We start from the raw sequence: 25524 nt of genomic DNA, 5'->3' as shown, positions 1-25524 counted from the left end.
CTCTGATGCTTACAAAAAGAGTTTGCCAACCCTTGCTCTAGACTCCTGGTTTTGGCATCAGGGCCCAAGTTCTTTACATCTGGGAGAAGTACTTATTGCCTTTCAAGTTGTCTTCTCTTCCTGTTTCTCATTTTTTTTTTTAATTCATATTTATTGAGATATATTCACATACCATACAGTCATACAAAACAAAGCGTACATTCAGTTGTTTACAGTAACATTATATAGTTGTGCATTCATCACCAAACACACAAAAATAATAAGAATAAAAATTAAAGTGAAAAAGAACAATTAAAGTAAAAAAGAACACTAGGAGTCTTTTTTTTTTTTTTTTTTCCTCTTTTTTCTTCCCCCGTTTTTCTACTCCTCCATCCATAAACGAGACAAAGGAGAGTGTGGACCATATGGTGTTCCCAATCACATTGTTACCTTTCATAAGCAACATTTTTATACAATCGTCTTCAAGATTCCTGGGTTCTGGATTGTAGTTTGATAGTTTGAGGTATTTACTGCTAGCTATTCCAATTCATTAGAACCTAAAAAGGGTTATCGATTTTGTGCTTAAGACTGCCCGCCAGAGTGACCTCTCAGCTCCTTTTGGAATTTCTCTGCCACTGAAGAGCTTATTTCATTTCCTTTCACATCCCCCTTTTGGTCAAGAAGATGTTCTCCATCCCACGATGCTGGGTCTAGATTCCTCTCTGGGAGTCACACTCCACGTTGCCAGGGGGATTCACTTCCCTGGGTGTCAGATCCCACGTAGAGGGGAGGACAGTGATTTCACCTGCCAAGTTGGCTTAGTTAGAGAGAGAGGGCCACATCTGAGCAACAAAGAGGCATTTGGAAGGAGGCTCTTAGGCACAATCATAGGAAGGCCTAGCCTCTCCTTTGCAGCACCTGTTTCTCATTTAATAGCAAGCGATCTGTGTCTGTGGGGGTCTTTTTCCATAGAACAGATGTTCTAAACCTGCCAGCCTGTGCCAAGATCCATGCCAGTTTTTCTGGGCCAAGAATTCAAAACTCTCTAAAGTCTAGAACTGCTACAGACTATGTCTTGAGGTTGTAAAAAGCAGACACAAACCAGCTTACATGAATGGTAACTGGGATCCACTGCACACCTGAGCACAGTTTATAGCATTGTTCTCTCTAGCTTTAAAACCAGTCATGTGTTCGTCTTAGGTGCTTTGGACCCTGAGAATAAAGAACGTGAAGCTCTGTATCGGTGATCCTCAAAGTAATCCCCAAAGCAGCAGCTCCATCGTGACCTGGAAACTTGTTTAAAATGCAGATTCTCAAGCTCCACCACAAACCTGGATCCAGACATGCTGAGGGTGGGGTACAGCCCTCTGTGGTTTAACAAGTGATTCTGATACAATCTAAAGCTTAAGAATCATTAATGGATCCGAGAATTTGCATTTCTAACAAATTCCCAGATGATTCTGGTTTATAGACCACACTTTGAGAACCACTGCTCTAAATTCTAAAACAAGAAAGTAGGATATAGGCCAAGAGGATAATTGTTATCTTATAGAGAATTGATCTTACAGAGAATCTTAAAACTCAGTTTGGTTCTCAAGAGCATAAAATGTACAATAAAATAGACGTTTTTGGCTGATTTTACTGCATGTTTAATATATTGAATTTTTAAAAATTCAATATAGAGAGAATAATAAAACTACCACTTGGATACCAACCATCTAGCTTTAACAGATCTCACCATTTTCCCTTTTGCTTATTTGTTTTTATTTTATTTTTAAAGATACAGGTATACAAATAGAGATGAAGCCTCCTATTTTCCCTTCCAGGATCCCATTCTTCTTTCTTTCCCTAGGGAGAACCACTATTATGAATTTGGTGTGTATCACATGCATAATTGTTTTTTGTTGTTGTTGTATTTCTCTTTAGTCTCTTTAATTGCACAGATTTTATATAGTTGGCATAATAAGTTGTGTATATCGTGTATACATATTTTTTTAGCTAGCGCTATAGCAAGCATTCTCACATGTTATTTGCAACTTAATGTCTAAACATTTTAAAGCAAAAACCTTGAAAACTTTTTCTATATTTGGAGTTATAATTGTTTTCTTAGGGATAATTCCCAGAAGTGAAATTAGTAGGTATAACTTCAGATATTTTAAATCCTTTTGGTGCGTATTTCTAAATAGCTTTTTTTAAATTCATTTTTATTGCGATATATTCACATACCATGCAGTCATACAAAGCATACATTCAGTTGTTCACGGTACCATTATATAGTTGTGCATTCGTCACATACTTATTTTTATAATTTGACCACTTCTGCATACACCTGTAAACAGTATACATTTGCAGATTTTCAAACTTCACATAGCTGATCTTGTAACAGACACTTCATTCTGCAACTTTTTCTCTAGACATTGTTTCTGTATACTATCCTTGCTGATGCAGTATAATTTTAGCTCATAAATTTTACCTTCCATACAAATGTACCATAATCTATTAATCCATTTTCCTTTTAGTCAGGATTAGGTTGTTCCTCTTTTTTACTCTTTAAAACAGTGCTGCAAAAAGTATTCTTGTACATGTGTCCATGTATACTGTGTGAAAGGAAGTTTCTCTAAGGTATACACTCAGGAGTAGAATAACTGAGAAGTAGGAAAAAGCCATCTTCAGCTTTACTAGATATTGCTAATTGCTCCCCCAATGGTTGTGCCTGTTTACTCACCCATCTGCAAGGAATGAGAGTTCCATTTTCTATCTTTTTATCAAAACTTGACATTTTCAGGCATTTTAATTTTTGCCAGAGAGATGTGAATTGACTTCTAGTGTTTAAATTTATAATTCCCAAAGTTCTAGGAAGCTTGAGTAAATTTTCATATTTCTTGGTATTTCAAATTTCTTCTGCAAATTACCCGTTTTCTGGTGAGTTATCTTTTGGCATGGATTATAGATGCTCTTTATGTAATCTTTGCTAATACTTTATGAGTTATTCGTGTTTCAGGTACTCTCTTATCTGTAACTTGTCTTTTAGCTTTGCTTATGGTTGGTTTTTTTTTCTTTTCTTTTTTTCTTTTTTTTTTGAGTTACCAAAGTTTATAATTTTAATGTTAAATTTATCAAGCTTTTCCTTTTTGATTTATCATTTTTGTGCCTTATTTAAGAAAATCTGTACTCTTGGGTCATAAATTTTCTCTACTTTTGTCTGAAGTTTTAAAGCTTTGCTTTGTGCATTTAAGTCTTTAATCCATCTGGAATTTATTTTTGTGTTTTGTATAAGGTAGGGATCTAATTTTTATTTTATTTTTCCATGTAGATAAACCAGTTGTCCTAGCACCATCCTTTTGTCATGGATTTATAAAGCGACCTCCATGACATCAGAGTTTTTCTGTGTGCTGGGGACTGTTTCTGGGCTCTTTAGTCTGTCCTTTTGGTCAGTTTATCTCCTGTGTCAGACCCACATTGTCTTAATGATTATCACTTTATATAAATATCTAATATCTGGGAAGGCAAATTAGTCTATTGTGACTATTTTTAAAACTGTTTTTACTCTTCTTGGCCATTCACTGTTCAAGATAAATTATACAATGAGCTTGTCGAATTTCATGAAAAATCCTGTTACAATTTTGATTGGCATTACATTGAATTTATAGATCAATTTGAAGAGACTTGACAGTCTTTCAATTCATGAACATGGTACGCTGCTCCTTTAGTCACATCTTCTACCATGACCCTCAAGAATGTTTTATAATTTTTTTCCATAAAGGTCTTGAGATTTTTCTGTTTAGATTTATTCCTAGGTACTTTATATTGCGCTTAAGAATAGTATTATTTTTCTAATTGGTTATTGCTGGTATAGAGGAACACTTTTTTTTTCCTTTTTTGAACATGTTGTTCTCTCCTTTTCCAGTAGATGACAGCAAAATACGTTTAAGATTTCATTGTTAAGAATCTGTTTTCTAAAAGAATAGTGTATTTTTTCCTCTGAAATTAAAATGATTCATGTATTTAAAGGTATTGATTTTGAAAGATTTTTAAATTATCTCTGTTTATTCCTCTTAGGAGGATAAAAAGAAGCGAGATCGAGACCGTATGGAGGATGATGGAGAAAAAGACCTCCAGTGTCAGACCCCTATAAGATTAGACTTGCCTCCTGAGAAGCCCCTCACAAGCTCTTTAGCCAAGCAAGAAGGTTGGAATCACTGAATTAACTGTCCTCAGTGAGGAGGCTAAAATTGTCTTAAGTGTTGTAGCCAGGGAAAGTGACTGGGTTTTTAGCTTCTAAGTTCAAGTTTAGAAGTTTTGAATTGAGATTAAAAAAAAAGAAAAAAATTTTCTTATTTCTATCTCACTGCATAAGAAAGAGCTTTAAATTAGCTATACTTTTGAATTGATATTCTCTAACTTCAATGTATCTGTAAAATAACTGGCATTTCTGTGAGATTTTTAATAATGAATATGAGATAAAGAGAAAGAAAATAAACTAAACATTATACTCTCTAGAACCCTCCTTTTAAAAACACCCTTTTCCATCCTTGTTTGCTTTAGAAGTAGAGCAGACACCCCTTCAAGAAGCTTTGAATCAACTGATGAGACAATTGCAAAGGTAAATGTTTTTCCAGCATTTTCGTAACATGGAAGTTATGATGGTAAAAGTGTAGGATCCAAACCACCTCTCTTTTTCTGATTATTTAAAGCCACATTTTGCTGCCTAAATCCAAATGTACTTGATTTTAAAGTAGGTGATAAATATTTTGCCTGGCAGTAGAAGGCTGACTTTTAGGTGTTCTCATTTGATTTGTTTTAATTGGCAACTTGAAGGCTGTTTCATAAATACTCTTAATGACAAATTTCTGTTTGATCTAAAGTAAATATCTGATGTTAAAGCTTTAAGCCATGGATAAACGATTCAGATATTTTCACTTGTGCTAATATTTGGAAGTAGTTTCTGTTTAGTACTTGTCATGCTGTGAGTATTTGGCAGTTACTAAATCTGGGAGAAGAAATGCCATAAATAGAATTGTGACCCTGCATAAATTTATTCAGAAAACCTCAATGTCTAGATTACACCAGATTTAAGTAAAAGTTCTTAAAAGAGAAAAGAATAACTCACTTTTTATTAAAATATTTTTATGCCTCTCCTTACTCAGAATTTGAATTTTCAATTCAAAGACATTTCTGGTATATTTGTGGAGGATTCATGGTTGTAGGTCACGCATTCTAATAGTGAGTGGGCTTTATTCTCACTGTGTTATACATCCCCGGAGTTAATCATAAATATTTTTTTCAAGATAAAGCCTATTTAACTTTGCAGTTAAGATCAGAAGTTACCAGCCTCTCTCCTTTTTGGTGTTAGAATAGTTGAGAAAACTTTTCATGAACTCAGATTGAATAAGTCATTTATTACTTGTCCCAGGGGAGTAAATGAGTGAAAATTGGGCATCGCATGCCTGTTAGGAGGTATGATTGTAATGTTTTTTGGCTCCCTGTTTTGGACAGCGCATGTTTGTTTGTACAAGTTCCAGGCCAGGCTGAGTGTTACTGCTCGTTCTCATTATTTTATAGTCTTTCTGCCTAAGCATCTTGCTGGGAAGAACAAAGGTAGATTCAGAAAGATCTGCTTCAGATTCCAGCTCTATCCCTTATTAGCGTTATGACCTAGAACGAATGATTTAACCTTTAAGCCTCAGTGTCCTTATCTGTGAGGATACCACCAATTTATATGACTTTCGTGAGGATTAGATTAAAAATGCATCAAGTGCCTGGCACTTAGTAAATACATTTCAAAAGCTCCTTCTGGTATTATTACTTTTTAGACTGTTTTTAGTGTTGTTATCATCTGGTGTAAGAAAACTTAGGTGTGCCAGATTGCCAGTGGAAAAATCAGTCTAATGACCTAATCGTAGACAGTGGTTCCCAACCCTCGCTGTGTATTCGAATCGCCTAGGCAGCTTTTAAGAACGATGAGTAGAAAAAAGCCAGAGAGCTCAGAGAGAAATACCCAGAGAGAGAGCTCACAGAGGGAGAAAAGCCCCTGAGATGCTAAGAGAGGACCCTCAGATGCTCAGAGATGAGGCAGCACATGGAGAAGAATAATGAACTGAAATGAAAGCACAATCTGGAAGAATAACTTCAAAACTATGCACTCAGGGCTCCAGCCCTGCTGCTACTGTTTATGATTCCCTCCAAGCCCAGTGCTCACATCCTCTGCGTTAATGCCTTGGCACACTCCTAGGCAACACACAGGTCAGGAGGTGCCGTCTCTGGATTCTCACAATGTAACGGGAAGAAAATATCAGTCTTCCAAGGATGATACACTAGAACTGTAGGCCACTAAACACTGTCAGCTCTCTGAGACCCTTGGGACTCGAAAGGAGATTTCCAAAAATCACCACACCTCAAAATTTGGCCCTTTGGTTGAAAGCATATACTGTATTTTATATTTCTGCCCATTTTTACCTATATAGGTGGTAGGAGGGGGAGAGGTATGTTCAGACTGGATCAACTCTGAGTATTCTTGTTCAAAAATGCCTGCTTTATGATACATCCCAGGAATTCCAATCACAACAATGAAGAGTCTGCTCTACTGACACCACCCCACCCCCCACCCCCCAAAAAAGGAACTATCAGTGCCTGGACCTCTGGCCCCTCTGCCTGAGATTCTAATTTAATGGGTCTGGGGTGAACCTTTGCACCCCGCTACCTCCGCTGCATTGGAATTTCTTTTTAAAGCCCCTCTGATGGTTCTAACGTACAGCCAGAGTTGAGAACCTATGATAAAAAAAACACTGATTCTCAAATTTGGAGATATTATGAAGACCTTTTCTGTTGTCAGTTTTTTGAGCAACACAAACACACATGGTAGATGTTATATCCATTGATTGAGAAAATACGCATATTCACATGGTTGTAACAGTTCTGTGGCCCACCAGGAGTCTACAGCCTAATAGTTGGAAACCAATATGGAAGATTACAGATGTGCATTTTTGCTATTCTTTCTGCTTTTCCCTTCACAATTGATAAAAATAAACAGTACTAATCTCCCAAAGGACAAGATGTTAATCTACATTATTTATTTTGCCTTATTTTTTCTTTTGTAGGAGTTGCTACTAATTAATTAGGCTATATGTAAAAGAAACTTCTCTGTCTTGAGGGTTTAGCCCATGTATAAAACTTCTGAAGCTTGTTATTGAATAGTTTTTAGTCTTTAAAAATCTTGCCTTCAACTTTCAATGAAAAACATGTTCGCATACTAGAAATTCTTTCCACATCTGAAGGATTTTCCTCTGACTTCTGTTTTTAGTAGATTTGTTTGTAGTAGAAATAAAATATAGCCTTGCCTTTTTTCTGCCTTCACAGAAAAGACCCAAGTGCTTTCTTTTCATTTCCTGTGACTGATTTTATTGCTCCTGGCTACTCCATGATCATTAAACACCCAATGGATTTTAGTACCATGAAAGAAAAGATCAGGAACAATGACTACCAGTCCATAGAAGAACTAAAGGTAATTATAATTACTTATATTTTGATTGGAGAAATTGACTGAGCTATGATGCAAAATAAAACATCTTTGTTCAATTGAGAGTCAAACTCTTAGAGCTCTTGGATTGAGAGTCAAACTCTTGGATACATAAAGGCTTGGTAGAAATCTCCATGTCTGGTATTCAGGATATTTCTCACTGACCTTTTATTTTGCAAAGAATTAAGTTTATTTTAATATCCAAAATCTTGGTATTTTTCAATCTTAGAAAACTTTTCATGAACTCAGATGAAATAATCTATCTGCCATCTTTTATTAATATTTTTGTTTTTAGTGAAATTTCGAGTTTCACATATGTTCTAAAATAAAATTTAACAACCTTTTAAATGAAAAGATGTTAGATTTTTAACTTCAGATAACTACCAGTAGAATTGAATTTTAATGGACTTTTAGTTTCTTTTTTTATTTCTAGACCTATAAAGTATGAATATCTTCTAAATTAGAGAACAAATTGGCTTCTGCAAAAATACCAAGCAGCAGATTAATTACATTTTCTAGTTTGATGAAGGTCAGTTGCTCCCTGAGTTAACTTAGGGTATCATTGTTGAGCAGATTTTCTTCAGCTTTAGGAAGAAGGGAAAAAAACTTAGAAGTAAACGGCATATAAGCCACAAGGATAAAGTATATGCCTAATGTTACAGTTGCAGTTTTTTCCATCTTTAAGTAGTCATGGTATAATGTTGATTTCAGGGGTCTACTTCTCTTCTTGTCAGTCTTCCAAATAAAAGGAACCATGTTTTTTTAAACTTGGTTTGTACCAAACCACCACATACTTAAACTGGTTTAGATACCTGTTTTTTCCACATGAACTTAGAGCACACTGGACATAAGGGTTAGAACCTAGTCAGTCACAGATGGAAAAGTAAGACAGATTTAAACATTACTTTGTCTCTTTTTTTCATTCACCTGTATGTGGAACAGCTGAGATTTATGAAGAATGCCGGTATATAACTCTATCTTCGGTATCAATTTGAGTCTGTAGATAATATTCTCCTTACTCTGAAAACCTGAATTGAATTAACCATTCTCTCGTATTCAGAAAAATAGAAACTTTTCCCAGCTGTTCATCCAGATGAAAATTGGGTTAGAGATGTTTGTTTCAGTGTATTTCTGACCTTATTGTTGCTTAATGAAAAAAAGTTTCACGGTTTTTTTTGTGTGTGTGTGAATGATTTTCCTCTGATCTTTCTCTGTACAGTGAGTGGAGAGTAGAAATGTGTCCCCTATTTGAACAGAGGGCATTAAAGTTTTATAATTGAAGTGAACGTGTATTTTTAATTTGGGGTTGTTTTTTTTTTTAATGCATTTTTTTATTATGAATGTTAACATATATACATAAAAGTGATAACTTTCAAAGTGCAATTTAACAAATAGCAAATTTCAAAGAACGTCATGGATCACAACTCCACAACTTCAGCTATTTCCGTTATTGTAAAGTATAACATACACACAGAAAGGTATTGACTTTTGATGTACAACTCAACAAGCAGTTATATAGGTAATTTCAAAAATTGTTACGGGTTATAGTTCCACAGTTTCAGTTCTTTCCTCATTATGAAATATAGGTTATATACAGAAAGGTGAACTTTCAAATGACAATTCAACTAGTAGCGATAGAGCAGTTTCAAAGACCGCTATAGGTTACAGTTCCACCATATCATTTACCTCCTTCCAGCTATTCCAACACCCCAGCATCTAAAAAATGTATATATGTTTATATGAAGTTTCAGTATTCGTAGACCTTTGTTAAGTCTTATCTTGTTTGTTGCTACTCCTTTCTCTCACTTAATCTCTTTCTCCATCTTCGGGGGTGTCTAGGCAGTGAGCACCCTAACTTGTTCATATTGAAAGGAGGGGGAAGGAGGCTGCATCTGATTGTTGCTCTTAAAGAGGCCGTTGCCTCTTGGTTTTAGTACTTGCCTGGCATAGGAACACTCTGATGGATTTAAGTTTCTGAGAGATAAAACTTAGTGAGTGCATCTTTTATAGAATCTCAGGTAGGGACCTAGGTATTTGGGGACTACTTTTGGTAAGAGCATGGCATGCTGTGGCCATTTGAGACGTCTAGCTGGAGTTTGCATAAGAGAAACCTCCAGAATAGCCTCTTGACTCTGTTTGGAACCTCTCAGCCACTGTGACCTCAGCTTATTACTTTCTTTTTTTCCCCTTTTGGTCAAGTAGGCATTTTCATTCCCTTGCTGCTAGGGCCAGGCTCATTCCTGGAAATCCTGTCCCACATCACCAGGGAGATTCATTTCCCTGAGAGGGGGAGGGGGGAGGTTAATGAATTTATTTGCCGAGTTGGTCTTAGAGAGAGAAAGACCACAGCTGAGCAACAAAAGACATTCCTTGGAGGTGCCTCTTAGGCATAATTATAGGAAGGCTCATCCTGCCACTTAACAGCCCTAAGTTTTACAAGAGCAAGGCTCAAGTCAACGACCTGATTTATTAAGTAGTGGGTTCCTAATTTCACTTAATGTATATTCTATCCCAAGATAAACAGTTTCTTACATTTTCTTCACTTAGTTGTACAATCATCATCATTCTTCAACTTCAAACAATTATCAAAACATGGAACATCCCAGAGCTCTTATCAGCTGCTGATTATTCATCCCTAGTATTGGTGTAATGTTGGTAAGATATTCCTATTAAATATAGTCTATAATATGTAATGGGTAGTTTTTCCATATACCACTCTGTTGTTAACTCTCTGCACCAGTGTCATACCTTATAAGTGTATCATGCTAACACTTATTTAGGTTTGTGGTGCTACTCTGTGGGTTACATGCCTTTAAACAACCATTTATGAGCATGTTCGCCTTCAGTGCACCACCAATCCTCATAATCCCATTAACAAACTGTAGTCACACCTGACCATTTCCATACCATTTAGTTTACCCTCATTATTATAACAGTACATATTAGATTATCATTCCCCCTTCACTAGCTTCTAACTCTAGGTACCCTATATTCTACATTATAAGACACTTATGTTACATTTTTCACGGAGCTCACGGGTGGTAACATACTGTATCTCTCCTTTTGTGTCTGGGTTATTTCACTCAGCATTGTCTTCAAGGTTCATCCACATTATCATGTTTCACAACCTCATTGCTTATTACTGCTGCATAATATTCTATAGTATATACCACATTTTGTTTATCCACTCATCTGTTGAAGGACATTTGGATTGTTTCCATCTCTTGGCAATTGTGAACAGTACCACTGTGAACATCAGTGTACAAATATCTGTTTGTGTCACTGCTTTCAGATCTTCTGGGTATATACCGAGAAGTGAAATTGCTAGATCATAGGGTAACTTGATATCTGGTTTTCTGAGGAACCACCAAACTGTCTTCCACAGTGGCTGAACCATTATACAGCCCCACCAGCAATGAATATGAGTTCCAGTTTCTCTACATCTTCTCCAGCATTTGTAGTTTCCTGTTTGTTTAATGGCAGCCATTCTTATTGGTATGAGATGATTCCTCACTGTGGTCTTGATTTGGATTTCCCTTACAGCTAGTGAAGGTGAACATTTTTTCATATTTTTTTTTTTAGCCATTTATATTTCCTCTTCAGAGAAATGTCTTTTCATATCTTTTGCCCATTTTATAATTGGGCTGTTTGTAATATTGTCATTGAGTTGTAGGATTTCTTTATATATGCAGGATATCAGTCTCTTATCAGATACATGGTTTCCAAATATTTTCTCTCGTTGAGTTGGCTGCCTCTTCACCTTTTTGACAAAGTCTTTTGAGGCACAGAAGCTTTTGATTTTGAGGAGTTCCCATTTATCTATTTTTTCTTTCATTGCTTGTGCTTTGGGCATAAGGTCTAAGAAACTACCTCCTAATACTAGGTCTTGAAGATGTTTCCGTATATTGTCTTCTAGGACTTTTATGGTACTCTCTTATATCGAAGTCTTTGATCCACGTTGAGTTAATTTTTGTATAGGGTGTGAGGTAGGCGTCCTCTGTGATTCTTTTGGATATGGATATCCAGTTCTCCTAGCCCCATTTGTTGAAGAAACCGTCCTGTCCCAGTTTTGTGGATTTGGGGGCCTTATCAAAAATCAGTAAGATATTTGTTTTAAAACTGAGTAACTTTTTATTAATTACATGAACTACTCAGCTAAGACTATTTTATTAAGTATAAGATTGAAGATTTTCTTCTAATTCCTTTGTGTGCAAGAGTTTATCATGAAGAAACTTTTAAAAATTTCACTCTGGAATTTAAAGTTTAAGAATTTGGTAAAGAAGTTTGTTGCATATTTAAAGTAAGAGGATTTTTTTGGTGCTGAATCCAAAAACATAAATTTCTGTTCGTGTTTCTTAGTGAACAGTGAAAGAAAATGGTTTTGTTTTGTTTTGAGAGGACCTGTATGTTTTAAAATGGGGATGGGGAGAGTACTTTGTTTTGTTTTAATGCATTTTCCCCCTGAATATTCTCTCTGCAGGATAACTTCAAACTAATGTGTACTAATGCCATGATCTACAACAAACCAGAGACCATTTATTATAAAGCTGCAAAGAAGCTGTTGCACTCAGGGATGAAAATTCTTAGCCAGGTAAAAGAACTCTTTGTCATAAACAATAATTATTTAAAAATCTATATCCCTGTGTATTTTGGTTGTAGTGTTACAGATCCAATACAGTACTGATTTTATTTTGTTAGCAGATCATATTAAAGTTAGATACTAAAAGAAAAAAAAAATTAATAAAGAGAAGAAAATTAAGGCGGGAAGATTCTCATTTGGAATTGGTGCAAATAAAAATTGACTATTTCTTTAGAGGCTCTTGAATTGGTAGTCACCACATAGATTTATTTTTGCTGTGGGCAGCAAAATTTTGGTGTGGGAGAAACAATCTGAATTCCAGGATAAAAATGATTGGATGAGTTATGAGACTGACCTTTTAGGATGGAAGCTCTCTATTTCCCTTGTGCTGACGGAATCTAATGTTCTGTTCTGTTCCTTTTGGGTGAAATATGGGAACTTCTTTTAGTGGAAAGACAAAATTTACAAATGAGAAATAACGTGGGACTGTCTCAAGGAATCTGTCCACATGAGAAAAATTTCCTTGAAGGACAAGAAATGTGTAGTGAGGCATTTGAGATGGGAGAAACATGTGCAGAGGCCCAGATGCAGCATCATCATTTGTATGAGAGAGCTTGAATAAGACTTAGGCCAAACAAAAGCGATGTATAGATAGTGCCATGGTATCATGAGTGTCCTCCCAGTGTGACAGGTGAGAAAGACCTTGATAGGTAAACTAAGGTGATCACCATGGATCTATTGGGAGAGAGGGGGACCTCACAAGGTAAGACATCTTTTGATGTATTTTCTCAAAGCCCTGAGTAGGATAAACCACATTACTATGGTTCTACATGTAGGAAAACTAATTGAGGCTAATTCTGGCTCCACAGCAGAAAGTCAGAAGACTGAGTTCTCATTTTAGCTCTCTTCCACTGACTTGTGGGCCTTGAACATAAACCTCATTGTTCTCATATGTAAAGAAGGGTTTAATCTGTGGTCTCCAAGATAATTTCCAGCATTAATGTTCTGAATCTCGGTAAGAGCTAGACTAGGGAAGAGATTATGAAAAAGGACAGCAAGATAGCAAAAGAATTTTGCAAGGAAGTGAGTCGTCACAAAACACAGAAAGAGAAAGGAATGGAGAATTGAGAGTTTGAGCTGAGAACCCAGGGTGTTAAAGGATAGTAGAAATGAGTCGTGTAGTTGCATATGATTTTTCAGTTTAGTGATTTTTATAGTGATCATCGTATTACAGTTCTGCATTTAAAGAAATGCTTTGGTGTGCAGATGTCTGAATATCTCTGTGCTTGACTCTGAAAGATTCTTGGGTCCACTTAACTGGGGAATGAAAAACATTTGGATTGGTGATTATTCTTGTGCTCCTAATATTTAGACAACATCAATTCCCACCTTTTCCTAAAGACTTGGGAAACTGTAATGTAAGCCGGTTACCATCTTTGGCAAAATTTGCAGAGGAAAAGGGAATATAAAATGTTTATCCCACTCTGCAGAAAGACTCTTTGAATCCAGAACCAAGCCATATTCCGGGTTTAAAGTCCTGCAAATGCTTGTTATTGTGTTTGAACTAAAAGTGCATCCAGCAAATGTAGTCTTTTGTCATTCCAAAATATATGCACATTGTATTGGGGGAAAGAATTTAATATGCAGAGATAACACATCTAAAATAGACTTAGTTTATCAACTTTGATTTACCAGTGTTTTCCCTTCTTGAAATAATATAGTTACTATAACATGCAGAAGACTTCACTGGTTACACTATCTTTTGAGTTTTACTGGGGGTGGGATGGTTGGAAGCAAAGAAAATAAACTTTCTACTCCACTTTCCCTTTTCTCTCTTTGTTGTCTTCCTTCTTCTCAGATCTCTTCCTGTTGAGGAGCCCTACCCACCCATCCTGTGTATAGCTTCCTGTTGACTGTTCTCTCCACCCTAGATGGCAGGGATCCTTACAACAGTGATTTTAAATCATTTTAAATTTAGACCTTCTGAGTTAACTCTTCTAATAGCATTGTTCCCGAGAGAGCCTACCACACCATTCCACAAATGGTCTTTTTTAATACATAATGTCCTGAATGTTCACTGTTAAGGTTTTAGGCCAGTCACTCATCATTTTTTTGGTTACACCAAACAGTAACTGTTAGTAGAGGTGTATCTTTATAAAGAATGAACGTATGTAAGATGCCTCTTTTGATCTCCTAAATAAATACTTGACTAGAATGCTTCATTTAACAACCAGTACTATATACAGCATAGTGGCTTCGGAGTCAGACTAATCGAGGTTCAAGTCCTTGCTATGCCATTTAGAAGTTGTGTAACCTTAGGCCTTGCAACTTTTCTCAGCCTTTTTCCTGCCTGTGAAACAGGAATGATGACAGTACTTCATAGATGTATGCCTGGCACATAGGTGCAATAAGTGCACCTTATGTATGCCTGGTACAATAGGTACAATAAGTGTTAGCTGTTACTGATAGCAAAGAACCAAGCCCTTTGATAATTAATATTGTAAAATTGGAGGAGTTTTAATTTTGAAAAATGAGAAAAGCATTGCTTTCAAAATAAAATTAATTAAACTTAATTTTTTCCCTTGACTTGTTTCTAAATTTAGAAAATTTCTCTAATGAATTATTTTAATTTTTGGCATATTGTGTTTAAAAGTCCTAAAATGTTCTCAATGTAGGTTCTGCTTCCTTTGTACTCAGAACTTTGTCACTAAGCCCATTAACTTAACTAACATTTATTGAGTACCTACTATGTGCCAGCCCCTGTTTCAGGTTTAGGGATAGAGAGATGAGTGAAACATGGCACAAGTAGTATACACAGGGGAAACACATGGCCAATGAGCATTTATAGGAATAATCTAACTTACTGAAATTTTTTAAGTATGTATTAAAATAAAATATGTTTTTAAGAATGAAATTGCCAGTTTTTTTAATGATGCTATTCAGTTTGGCAAGGATTCAGAGAAACTCGCAAACACTGGTAATGGTAATTTTAATTGGTACAATCTTCTAGAAGGCATTTTGATAGTAAGTGTCAAAAGCCTGAAAAATATTCATTTCTTTTTGACCTAATGTTTCTACTTTTAAAGAGATAGTCAGAGATTCCTAAAGAAATATGTGTACAAATGTTCCTGAAACTTTTATTTGTAGTGATGGAAACTTGAAAATAATTCGAAATGTCCAACGGTAGACTGCTAAGTAAATCACGGCTCATACGTAGAATGTAATATTATACGGTTGTTTAAAATGTTTTAAAAGAATATTTAATGATACGAAGGGAAATGTTTGTAATTTATTAACTGAAAAGAATGCTTGTTACCAAATATTCAGTATAATTCCAATTTGCTAAAACTATAATCCTAGAAAAATACTAGAATGATAAACCTGTTAATTCTATGCCTTTCTGGATGATAAATTAAAGCAAGGTTTTAATTTCTTCTCCACCCGTACCTTTGTCTACAATAAAGTATGTTACTTTAGCAGTTTTAAGAGTGCTTTAAAATAAAAGTCCAATAAAAATAGCAGGATTTATATTCTTGAGGATCTCTCAGCCAAAGGCGTGCGCTGTTAGCATAACATTGTGTGGTGAGAAAAAGCCTGTCCTGAGAGATAAGAAGCCTAATCTAGTCACTGGTTCTTTGACCTTAGGTGAGTCATTTACTGTTGCTGGGCTACATTGTTCTTACTTGAATGACTTCTGGACATTTCCAGTTCTTCTACAAAAGTCTTCCCTCCTGTTGCTGTGCAGCCCTGAGGAGGCTAACCTCCGTATCTTACCAAGTGACAGCTCTCAGAGTTAAAAGCAAAGTAGTCACCAGGAACAGATCTGCTTCTTTAACGTTTGTCCAGAAACTGCAAGCCCTTGACCACGATGAAAACTGCACAGCATATCACTGCAATGGAAAATTGAGCACACGTGCCCTTGGTTAATAGGAACTTCATGCGCTCTGAGAAAGGAACTATGCTAACAACCTTTTATTCCCCTCAAGTTGTGTGGATTTCACACAGAGAGAAAAGTGCCAAAATCATCATGGATCACCCTAGGATACCAGAGTGTGGGGGTACTTCACATGTTCACATACTCTAGGCTTTACGAATATTTAAATTTATATCCTTAAGTTTCAGAAAATAAGCCATTGTGTTAAATACAAAATTTTTGTGTTCTGTTGAATTTTATATTTTAAATTAAGAAGTGCAAAGAATACTTAGTCTCAACTCATACTTGCTCTTCTCTAAACTTTTTTTTAAAATAGTGATTAACTTTTTTAATGCAATTTTACTGAGATATATTCACATACCATACAGTCATCCAGAGTGTACAATCTGTGGTTCATGGTGTCATTATATAGTTGTGCATTCATCACCACAATCAATTTTTGAACATTTTCATTATCCAAAAAAAGAATAAAAATAAAAAGAACACCCAAAACATTCCATTCCCCTTATCCCCCTTATTAATTAATTAATTAATTATTGTCTTTATTTCCTTACACTAGATAAAGGGAGTGTTAGTCACAGGTTTTCATGATTACACAGTCACACTGTAAAAGCTATATAGTTACACAGTCATCTTCAAGAATCAAGGCTACTGGATTACCATTGAACAGTTTCAGATATTTCCTTCTAACGATTCTAATACGCTAAAAACTAAAAAGAGATATCTATATAATGCATACAAATAACCTCCAGATTGACCTCTGGACTATTTGAAATCTCTCAGCCATGGAAACTTTGTTTCATTTCTCTTCCCCCTTTTGGTTCAAGAAGGCTTTCTCAGTCCCACGATGCTGGGTTCAGGCTCAATCTCCAGGAGTCGTGTCCCATGTTGCCAGGGAGATTTATACCCCTGGGAGTCATATCCCATGTAGAGGGCAAGGCAATGACTTTATCTGCAGAGTTAGCTCAGAGAGAGAGGCCACATCTCAGCAACAAAAGAGGTTCTCTGGGGGTGACTCTTAGGCAAAATTATAAGTTGACTTAGCTTCTCCTTTGCAGGAGTAAATTTGATAAGGGCACACCCCAAGATCGAGGGTAGTCCCCAATGCTTTCGAGAATATCAGGAATTCCCTAGGTGGGGAAGTTTAACATTTCCACATTTTCCCCCAGTCCTTCAAGGGGGCTCTGCAAATACTATTTTATTCTCTGCCCAGATACTTCTGGGATGTACCGGGACATCACACTAACCTCTGTAAACCAACAAGATCTCACTCCCTGTTCCAGTAATTATGGTGTTTGAATGAACTGACCATAAAGTTAAATTAGATAGCGTGCTATAGAAAATATAGATTTGCACCAAAAAAAATCTCTTCTTTGGTATCACACAGAAATTGAAGTTTTAAAACATAGTCAATATCGTCCTTTACCCTTTAGTCTGATTTGCCTTAAGTCCTAACCAGATAAGCTTCACTCATATCTCTAATTAAAGTCTGATCTTTTTTAGCTTTTGAAACAGTTGCTTTATGGGGTAATGTGTAGTGATTAACTTTTTTTTTTTAATTGAAATTGTTCACATGCCATAGAATTATCCAAAGATCCAAAGTGTACAATTAGTTGCCCCTGGTACCATCATACAGCTGTGCATCCATCACCACAATTAATTTTTTTTTTCAATTTTTAGAACATTTTCATTACTCCAGAAAAGAAATAAAGACAAAAAAAGGAAACTCAAATCCTCCCAGACCCCTAACCACCACCCCTCCATTATTGACTCATAGTATTGGTATAGTACATTTGTTACTGTTGATGAAAGAATGTTAAAATATTCCTAACTAGTATATAGTTTGCAATAAGTAAATTTTTTCCCTATATGCCCCTCTATTATTAACTTCTAGGTATAGTGTCATACATTTGTTCTGGTTCATGAAAGAGATTTCTAATATTTGTACAGTTAATCACGGTCATTGCACACCACAAGATTCACTGTTTTATACATTCCCATCTTTTAACGTCCAACTTTCCTTCTGGTGAAATACATGACTCTGAGCTCCCCCTTTTCACCACATTCACGCACCATTCAACACTGTTAAGTCAGTCTCACAACGTGCTACCATCATCTCTGTCCATTTCCAAACATTTAAGTTCAACATAGCTCCTCATACTAAGCAACCGCTCCCCATTCTTTAGCCTCATTCTATATCCTGGTAACTTATATTTCATGTCTATGAGTTTACATATTATAATTAGTTCATATCAGTGAGACCCTGCATCACTCAATATAGTGCCCTCAAGTTTTCTTCATCAGCTCATTTTTTTTTAAGACAGTTTTGTTCACACACCATACATTCCATCCTAAATAAACAATCATTGATTCCCTATATAGTCATGTATTTATGTATTCACCACCATTACCACTCTATATAAGGACATCTCATTTCTTCCACAAAGAAGGAGGAAGAGTCAAAGAAGGTAGAGAGACAAAAGAAAAAGAAAAAAGAAAGAGAAAAAAAAAAAAGCTAGGAAGCAACAAAAGGAAAGATAGCATTCAACTAAAGTAGAATAAAGAGACATCACCAATGCCAAGAGTCACATACCTCTCCCTTATGTCCCCCCCTTATATGCTTTTAGCTTTGGTATCTTGCCTTTGTTACATTAAAGGAAGCATAATACAGTGTTTCTGTTAATTATAGTCTCTAGTTTGCATTGATTGTATTTCCCCCCAATACCTATTTTTAACACCTTGCAAGGTTGACATTCATTTGTTCTCCTTCATGAAAAAACATATTTGTACATTTTTTCACAATTGTTGAGCCCTCTGGGTTTCACTGAGTTATATGGTTCCAGTCTTTATCTTTCCTCTTTCCTTCTGGTGTCCCACATGCTGCTAACCTTCCTCTTTCAACCATACTTACAGTCATCTTTGTTCAGTGTGCTTACATTGCTGTGCTACCATCACCCAAAATTGCGTTCCAGACCTCTCATTCCTGTCTTTTCCTATCTGTCTGTAGTGCTCCCTTTAGTATTTCCTTTAGAGCAGGTATCTTGTTCACAAACTCTGTCATTGTTTGTTTGTCAGAGAATATTTTAAACTCTCCCTCATAATTGAAGGACAGTTTTGCCGGATATAGGATTCTTGGTTGGTGGTTTTTCTCTTTCAGGATCTTAAATGTATCACCCCACTTCCTTCTTGCCTCCATGGTTTCTACTGAGAAATCTGCACATAGTTTTATCAAGTTTCTTTTGTATGTGGTGGATTGCTATTCTCTTGCTGTTTTCAGGATTCTCTCTTTGTCTTTGATGTTTAATAATCTGATTATTCAGTGTCTTGGCGTGGGCCTGTTCAGATCTGTTCTGTTTGTGATATGCTGTGCTTCTTGGATCTGTAATTTTATGTCTTTCATAAGAGATGGGAAATTTTCATTGATTATTTCCTCTATTATTGCTTCTTCCCCTTTTCCCTTCTCTTCTCCTTCTGGGGCACCCATGACACGTACATTCATGCGTTTCATGTTGTCATTCAGTGCCCTGAGATGTTGCTCATATTTTTCCATTCTTTTCCCTACCTGTTCGTTTGTGTGTAGGCTTTCAGGTGCCTGTTCTCCAGTTCCTGAGTGTTTTCTTCTGCCTCTTGAGATCTGCTGTTGTATGTCTCCATTGTGTCTTTCATCTCTTGTTTTGTGCCTTTCATTCTCATAGATTTTGCTAGTTGTTTTTTCGAACTTTCAATTTCTACCTTATGTACGTCCAGTGTTTTCATTATATGCTTCATCTCTTTTGCTATATCTTCCCTAAACGTTTTGAATTGATTTAGCATTGGTTGTTTCAATTCCTGTATCTCAGTTAAAGTGTAAGTTTTTTCCTTTGACAGGGCCATAACTTCGTTTTTCTTAGTGTAGGTTGTAATTTTCTGTTGTCTAGGCACCTGGTTTCCATGGTTACCCCAGTCATGTTTTCCCAGACCCAAACGGGCTCAGATCCCAGAAAGGGGCAATATTCAGTATCAGGTTTCCCTGAGGGTGTGTCTTAGAAGATTGACACCCTGTGAGGCCTCAAGCCACTATGCTTTTCCTAACCTGCCCAGCAGGTGGCACCTGTCAGCCTGTAGCTCTTGGCTGGTGTAAAGAGGTATGGCCCGCTTAGTTTCTGTTTTCCCCGTTTTCCCCCAGGCTCTGGGGTCTCATTCTGAATAGAAGACGGGTAATAGTGCTGGGCACCACCTCCTTCCTCTTAGGGAAGATACACCCCCTAGGTAGTTTTTATCTGCATTTAAATAGGTTCTTTGTCTCTCTGACTCTGCTATCTCCACCCTTGTCTGGGTCAGAGTGATGCGAACTGAAAATGGCTGAGGCTTTCTCCACTGAGCAGCTCAAGTTGAGAGAGAGAGAAGGGGACAAAAAGCCTCATTTCCAGGTCAGTCCACAGCCCCCAGTTTCACCCGTCAGCCAGAGATAGCACCTGGTCCTCTGGGCTCCCCCTCCTAGGACAGAGAAGTCCCCTGGCTCTTCAAGGTCAGTTGTCACTAAAAGCCTCCGTCTGCTGGTTGGGGATTTGTAGCTTGCATTGAACAGTCCACAATAAAACTCCAGTTGGAACTAGACTGAGGTATATTTGCTTGTTCAGAGAGTGCTGCTCTCTAGCACAGCGAGGCTTTGCAGTTCTGGCTGCTGTGGGGTAGGGATGGGGCTCCCATCTCGGGTCTGCGGTTTCTACTCACAGTTTCCACCCTGCAATCTCAGGCATTCCTCCCAATCCAGGTTGGTGATTGATGTGTGGACAGTTGCAGTTGTCCCCCAGAAGTTATACCAGATCATTTACTAGTTGTGTCTGGTTGTTTATTAGTTGCTCCAGGGGGACTAACTAACTTCTACTCCTCTCTGTGCCGCCATCTTCTTCATCTCTCTAAACTTTTTAATAGTGAGATAAAGTTATAAAACCTGTCTTAAGTTGGAAATTAAATTATCAGAATTGAATGAACTTCATTGTTCTGGTTCCTAAATATAGTGTTCTCTTGGTATAATTTGTTTTTCTAATGACAGGATAAGTGTAAGCGCTTGTGGGGGAAAAAATGCATTACTTTAAAAATTAACATACAATAAGAATATTCCTGAATATTTTTAGGAAAGAATTCAGAGTCTGAAACAGAGCATAGACTTCATGGCAGACTTGCAAAAAACTCGAAAACAGAAAGACAGAGCAGACACCTCGCAGAGTGGAGAGGACAGCAGCTGCTGGCCCAGAGAGAGGGAAGACTCTGGAGATGTGGAAGCCCAAGCCTTCAAAAGTCCCAATAAGGAAAACAAAAAGTAAAGAACCTTTGGAATATGAAAGTTAAACCACCTTTTTCAAGCTAATAAGGGGAAAATCTGAGGTTCTCATCTGCCAGTGGTTGTTTTTGGCATGTGGGTGTCTGTCACCAAGGTCCGTTTTGCTGCTGTGCTGCCCCTTTTCTGACACTCAGCACTGTGTGGAATTGTCCAAACTCAGTTCAGTTTGCCTAAACTCAGTTCTGAATGTGTGTTCTTATTAAAGTAGTTTTTAAACCAACAAGTTATCTTTAAAGATTCATGACGTCAGAAAGTTTATATGAATAGAAGTGTTTGTTTAAGGAAAACTGTTTAATTGTTCTTTACCTCATTCATAAAGGAGTTGAGACAGTAGATAGGCAGACACACACTGAAAGCTGCTTCCTAAATTGCTGGGCTGTTGGGAAGTGTGCAGGTTTTCACTGGACGCCAGCCAGTGTGAGCTGTGAGGAACCACGGGGACAGGCGGTCGACAGCCAGTGTGAATGGACAGCGGTTGTGGACGTGCCCCTGCCCTTCACTGACCACAGCCCTGGACTGCCGAGCACCTCACTGTCAGTTTTGGAGAAGGATTTAGTTAACAGTTTGGGATTTCTGCTGTCATAATTTACTTTTGCAGAGAAAATAACAAAACCTATTTAAATTTTGTCTGTGTGACAAGAAATTTCTTTGTTCTATTTCTAAAATTTATCACCTTTTTAATCCACCTTTTAAAAATTATGTGCCACCTGCATTCTCAAAATATGTTTGAGGTAGAATTCGTTTTGGGGAATGTGCTCAAAAAAACGTTTAAGGCAAATAACACTGGACAGAAGTGGGGAGGAGGAACTATTAGGTTTGCCTTTCTGTTTTTGCGCTATTAGGGGCCCTTCACCTGACCATTAAGGGACAAAGTTTTAGTTGGTGACGGTAGTGCAAATGTCTCCTCTTTGGTTGTATTCAGATTTAGAATTCATTTGAACATTTTCATCTTACGTATTTTTTTTTTTTGTGGTATTATTGTGTATTTCAGGAGAGACAAAGATATGCTTGAAGATAAATTGAAAAACAGTAATTTAGAAAGAGAGCAGGAGCAGATTGACCGCATTGTTAAGGAGTCCGGAGGAAAGCTAACCAGGCGGCTTATTAACAGTCAGGTGACTTCGTTTGTTCTCTCTTTACAGACTGTTAGCTCTTCTTCAGGTAGTCTGAAATTTTAGTTTTTAAATTGCTTGTGTACTTCCATCCATTTGTTTTTTTAATCTATATCTGCCATGGAGCTCTTCATCCATATAATACTCACAGAAGAAAAATTAGTATGTTTCTCAAGTACATGATTAATCTTATTACTATTACTGCATTCTTTCTTTTGGTTAAGTTAATGTGTTTTAAAATTGGAAAATAAACTATATACTTCATTTTAAGCTTACAAGAAAATATTACTCTGGTCTTTTGAAATCACGTTCTTTAGCATGTTGGTTTTAAAATCAAATAGCTTAATATATGACTTTGGGCAGATCACTCCTGTCCCCAATCTACCGTATCCTCCTTTTTTAATAGAGTGGGCAGAACTAGATGGCCTTAAGGACCCACACAGCTCTTTAAAATTCTGAGATTTTTTTAACCTGCGCTTTAGCTTATCATCAGCACCTGGATACGTGGAGGTAGGTGTGAATGTCAGTGTTTGAGTTTAGTGATGAGAGCCAGCTCTAATATTAGTTTAATTAAATGAAAGTAAGTGTTTCTAGTATATATTACTTTAAAGTAAGTAGGTGTAGAACAGTTGATTCCATTTGAATACATTTTGGGTTGTTGCAGTGCGAATTTGAAAGAAGAAAACCAGATGGGACAACAACATTGGGACTTCTCCTTCCCATGGATCCCATTGTAGGAGGTAGGTTCACCGAATGAGGCTGTGCATGAACTTAATGCTGTTAAGCAAAGAGCAGTAACCTGAGTTAACATTTTAAAGCAATAAGCCTGATGATAAGTCTAGCTGTTTCATCATCCACAAAGAACTTGGCTACAACACGTATTTCATGCCAGCAGCTAGACTGACTTGCACTTCAGCCTAAAATAGGTACCATAGATCTAATTTTCCTTAAAGTACAAAGCCCCTGAAATATTTCTCATGCCCACCATTAACAAGATTGAAAAATTTAGGTGGTAGTTTCCATCCCTGGTTTTGAGAAACTGGGTATGCTTGGTTATTTCTGGAGATGTTGCAAAACCCTCAAGTTAAGATAAATTTAACTGACTTTTAAATTTTCAGATAAAAGAATTAATATAATACTTTATAATAATGCAGTATTTACACTTAAATCATTATGTCTTTCACTGTGGTCAATAGAAGGTTTTTAAAGGTTGGGAATCACTGTTTTCTGAGATGATACTTTAATGGAGATAGTGTAGGGAATATTTTGAAATTTGATGTAAGAAATAGGAACTTTTTGTCAGGCAGATCCACTGAGATTGTGATACGCAAAAACAAGAATATGAATTTATTTTATAAATAACCCATTTTCTTGCTGTTATTATAGGAGAGATAATTGATACACAAATGAATGCAAATGAATGACAGAATTCCTACACTCAGGAAGTAGTATCCAGTAATTGTTTGCTATGGGCAAAACTTTGCATTCAGAGCTGGAGGTGGAACTAGGCATGTAGTAGAGGACAAGGCAGGGAGAGACACATCCCTTCCCCTTCTGATGTAAAGAAATAGGAACTTGTCTACCATGACAAAGGAAAAGAATGGCTGTGATAGTGAATGACAGCAATAACCTAGTATTTGGGGTCAGGGAAGGCTTCTTCAAGAAAATGATATCTAGGTTGATCTCAGAAAGGTGAGTGGTGGATGGGAGAACAGCAGATAAAGAAAACCTTGAAGAGGAAAGAGCTTGGTGCGCTGAGAGACTGAAACGCAGCCAGTGTAGTTATCAGGATCTTCAGTGGCCCTGGAGGAGACTGGAGAGAGGCAGGGTCAGATCACATGAAGGATGTTGAACTTTTTCCTGACTACTGTGGGAAAAAGCTTATGGAGAACTAAATAACTTCCAGGCACTGTGGTTTTCATATATTATCACGTCTAATCATCTCAGTAGCCCTGTGAGATTGAAACTACTATTGTCCTCATTTTACTGCTGAAGAAACTGAAGCTCAGGGAAGTTAAGTGACTTGTCCAAAGTTTATAGCTGTTAAGTAATCAAGCCAGGATTTGAATGCAGTTCTGAATGACTTAAAAGTTTTAAGCCCTCCAAAAAGTGGGAGTGGGCTTGCAAAGAATAAGATAGATAACCACGTAACTCTTAATACTAAGCAGAGTGTGAGTATTATTGACCTCCCTCCCCAAGAGAGGGACAGAGTACTGTCTGGGGTGCTTGGAGAAGGACAGGTCTTCAAATCTGTGAGCCATGGAGACCTCTGTGTTAAATAAGCAGCTGTGGAGGAAGCCCTGCCCTGCAAGGCTGCCCATTAAAATGGGCCCAGGGCCCAAGCAGTCCTCTTGCATGCCACTCTTAAAATGCACACTGAGTAGCCTCGTTTACTTAGAATATAAGGAACAAAAGGCATGTTTTCAAAACAAAATTCATTTTTTGCTTTTATGTGAACTTCTCATAGTGGAATTTTATATGGTGTTAGGTCAATGGAAATGTCACAGGATTGAGAACATTGCTCTTTCTAGTATAGCTGTGGTGAAAATTTGGTGATAGGGGATACAACCAACTTGATTTCAGTGAGACTGTAAGTTCTGCCCCCTTCTTTGTGCCCAGGGATCTGGTTTCTGCTCTTGGCTCCCCCAGAAGGCCAATTTAGTGGTTTGAAGTGGGAGATGCCTCTGTGCATCTTCTCGGGGCTGTCTTCCTGGGGAGGCACACCATTAGGAAATCAAAGTCCAGACTGCTGACTGAGAAGAAGAGAGATCTGAGTGAAGGTTTGCAGTTTCTCACAGATGCTTTCATCACACTGATAATGCGTGGCAGTAGCCTCTGTTCTGGGGAATATCATGTTACTGAAACCAGGACTCTTCTTCAGGAAAGAAACACCCTTTCTCTTAGATATTGCCAGAGACCACACTTCTTTCCTGATAACATCCTTTTTGGTCCTCTTAGGTGCCTATCTCAGTTCTTCTACTTATATCCCATATTCCCATTATCATCGTGGGATTCATTCCTGGTTTATAGAGGCCACATTTTAAAAGGCTATTCCTCATTGCTCTGACAGATACTCATTTA

At 37.1% G+C, this 25524-nt stretch overlaps 1 protein-coding gene across 2 annotated transcripts in view; it reads left to right on the top strand.

Moving 5' to 3' along the window:
• Positions 1–25524, top strand: part of BRD7 (bromodomain containing 7) — a 43126-nt gene that overhangs the window by 8432 nt on the left and 9170 nt on the right. For both annotated transcript variants that reach the window (XM_037816419.1, XM_037816420.1), the window contains exons 3-9: positions 4039–4168; positions 4525–4582; positions 7336–7480; positions 11976–12086; positions 21126–21310; positions 22323–22446; positions 23108–23183. In XM_037816419.1, coding sequence (XP_037672347.1) covers positions 4039–4168; positions 4525–4582; positions 7336–7480; positions 11976–12086; positions 21126–21310; positions 22323–22446; positions 23108–23183 — 829 coding nt within the window. The remainder of the gene's footprint in view (positions 1–4038; positions 4169–4524; positions 4583–7335; positions 7481–11975; positions 12087–21125; positions 21311–22322; positions 22447–23107; positions 23184–25524) is intronic.

The sequence above is a fragment of the Choloepus didactylus genome, chromosome 22, assembly GCF_015220235.1.
Source record: "Choloepus didactylus isolate mChoDid1 chromosome 22, mChoDid1.pri, whole genome shotgun sequence".
Classification (NCBI taxonomy): Eukaryota; Metazoa; Chordata; class Mammalia; order Pilosa; family Megalonychidae; genus Choloepus; species Choloepus didactylus.
Note: the sequence above shows the minus strand (reverse complement) of the source record. Positions and strands in the feature narration are given on the sequence as shown.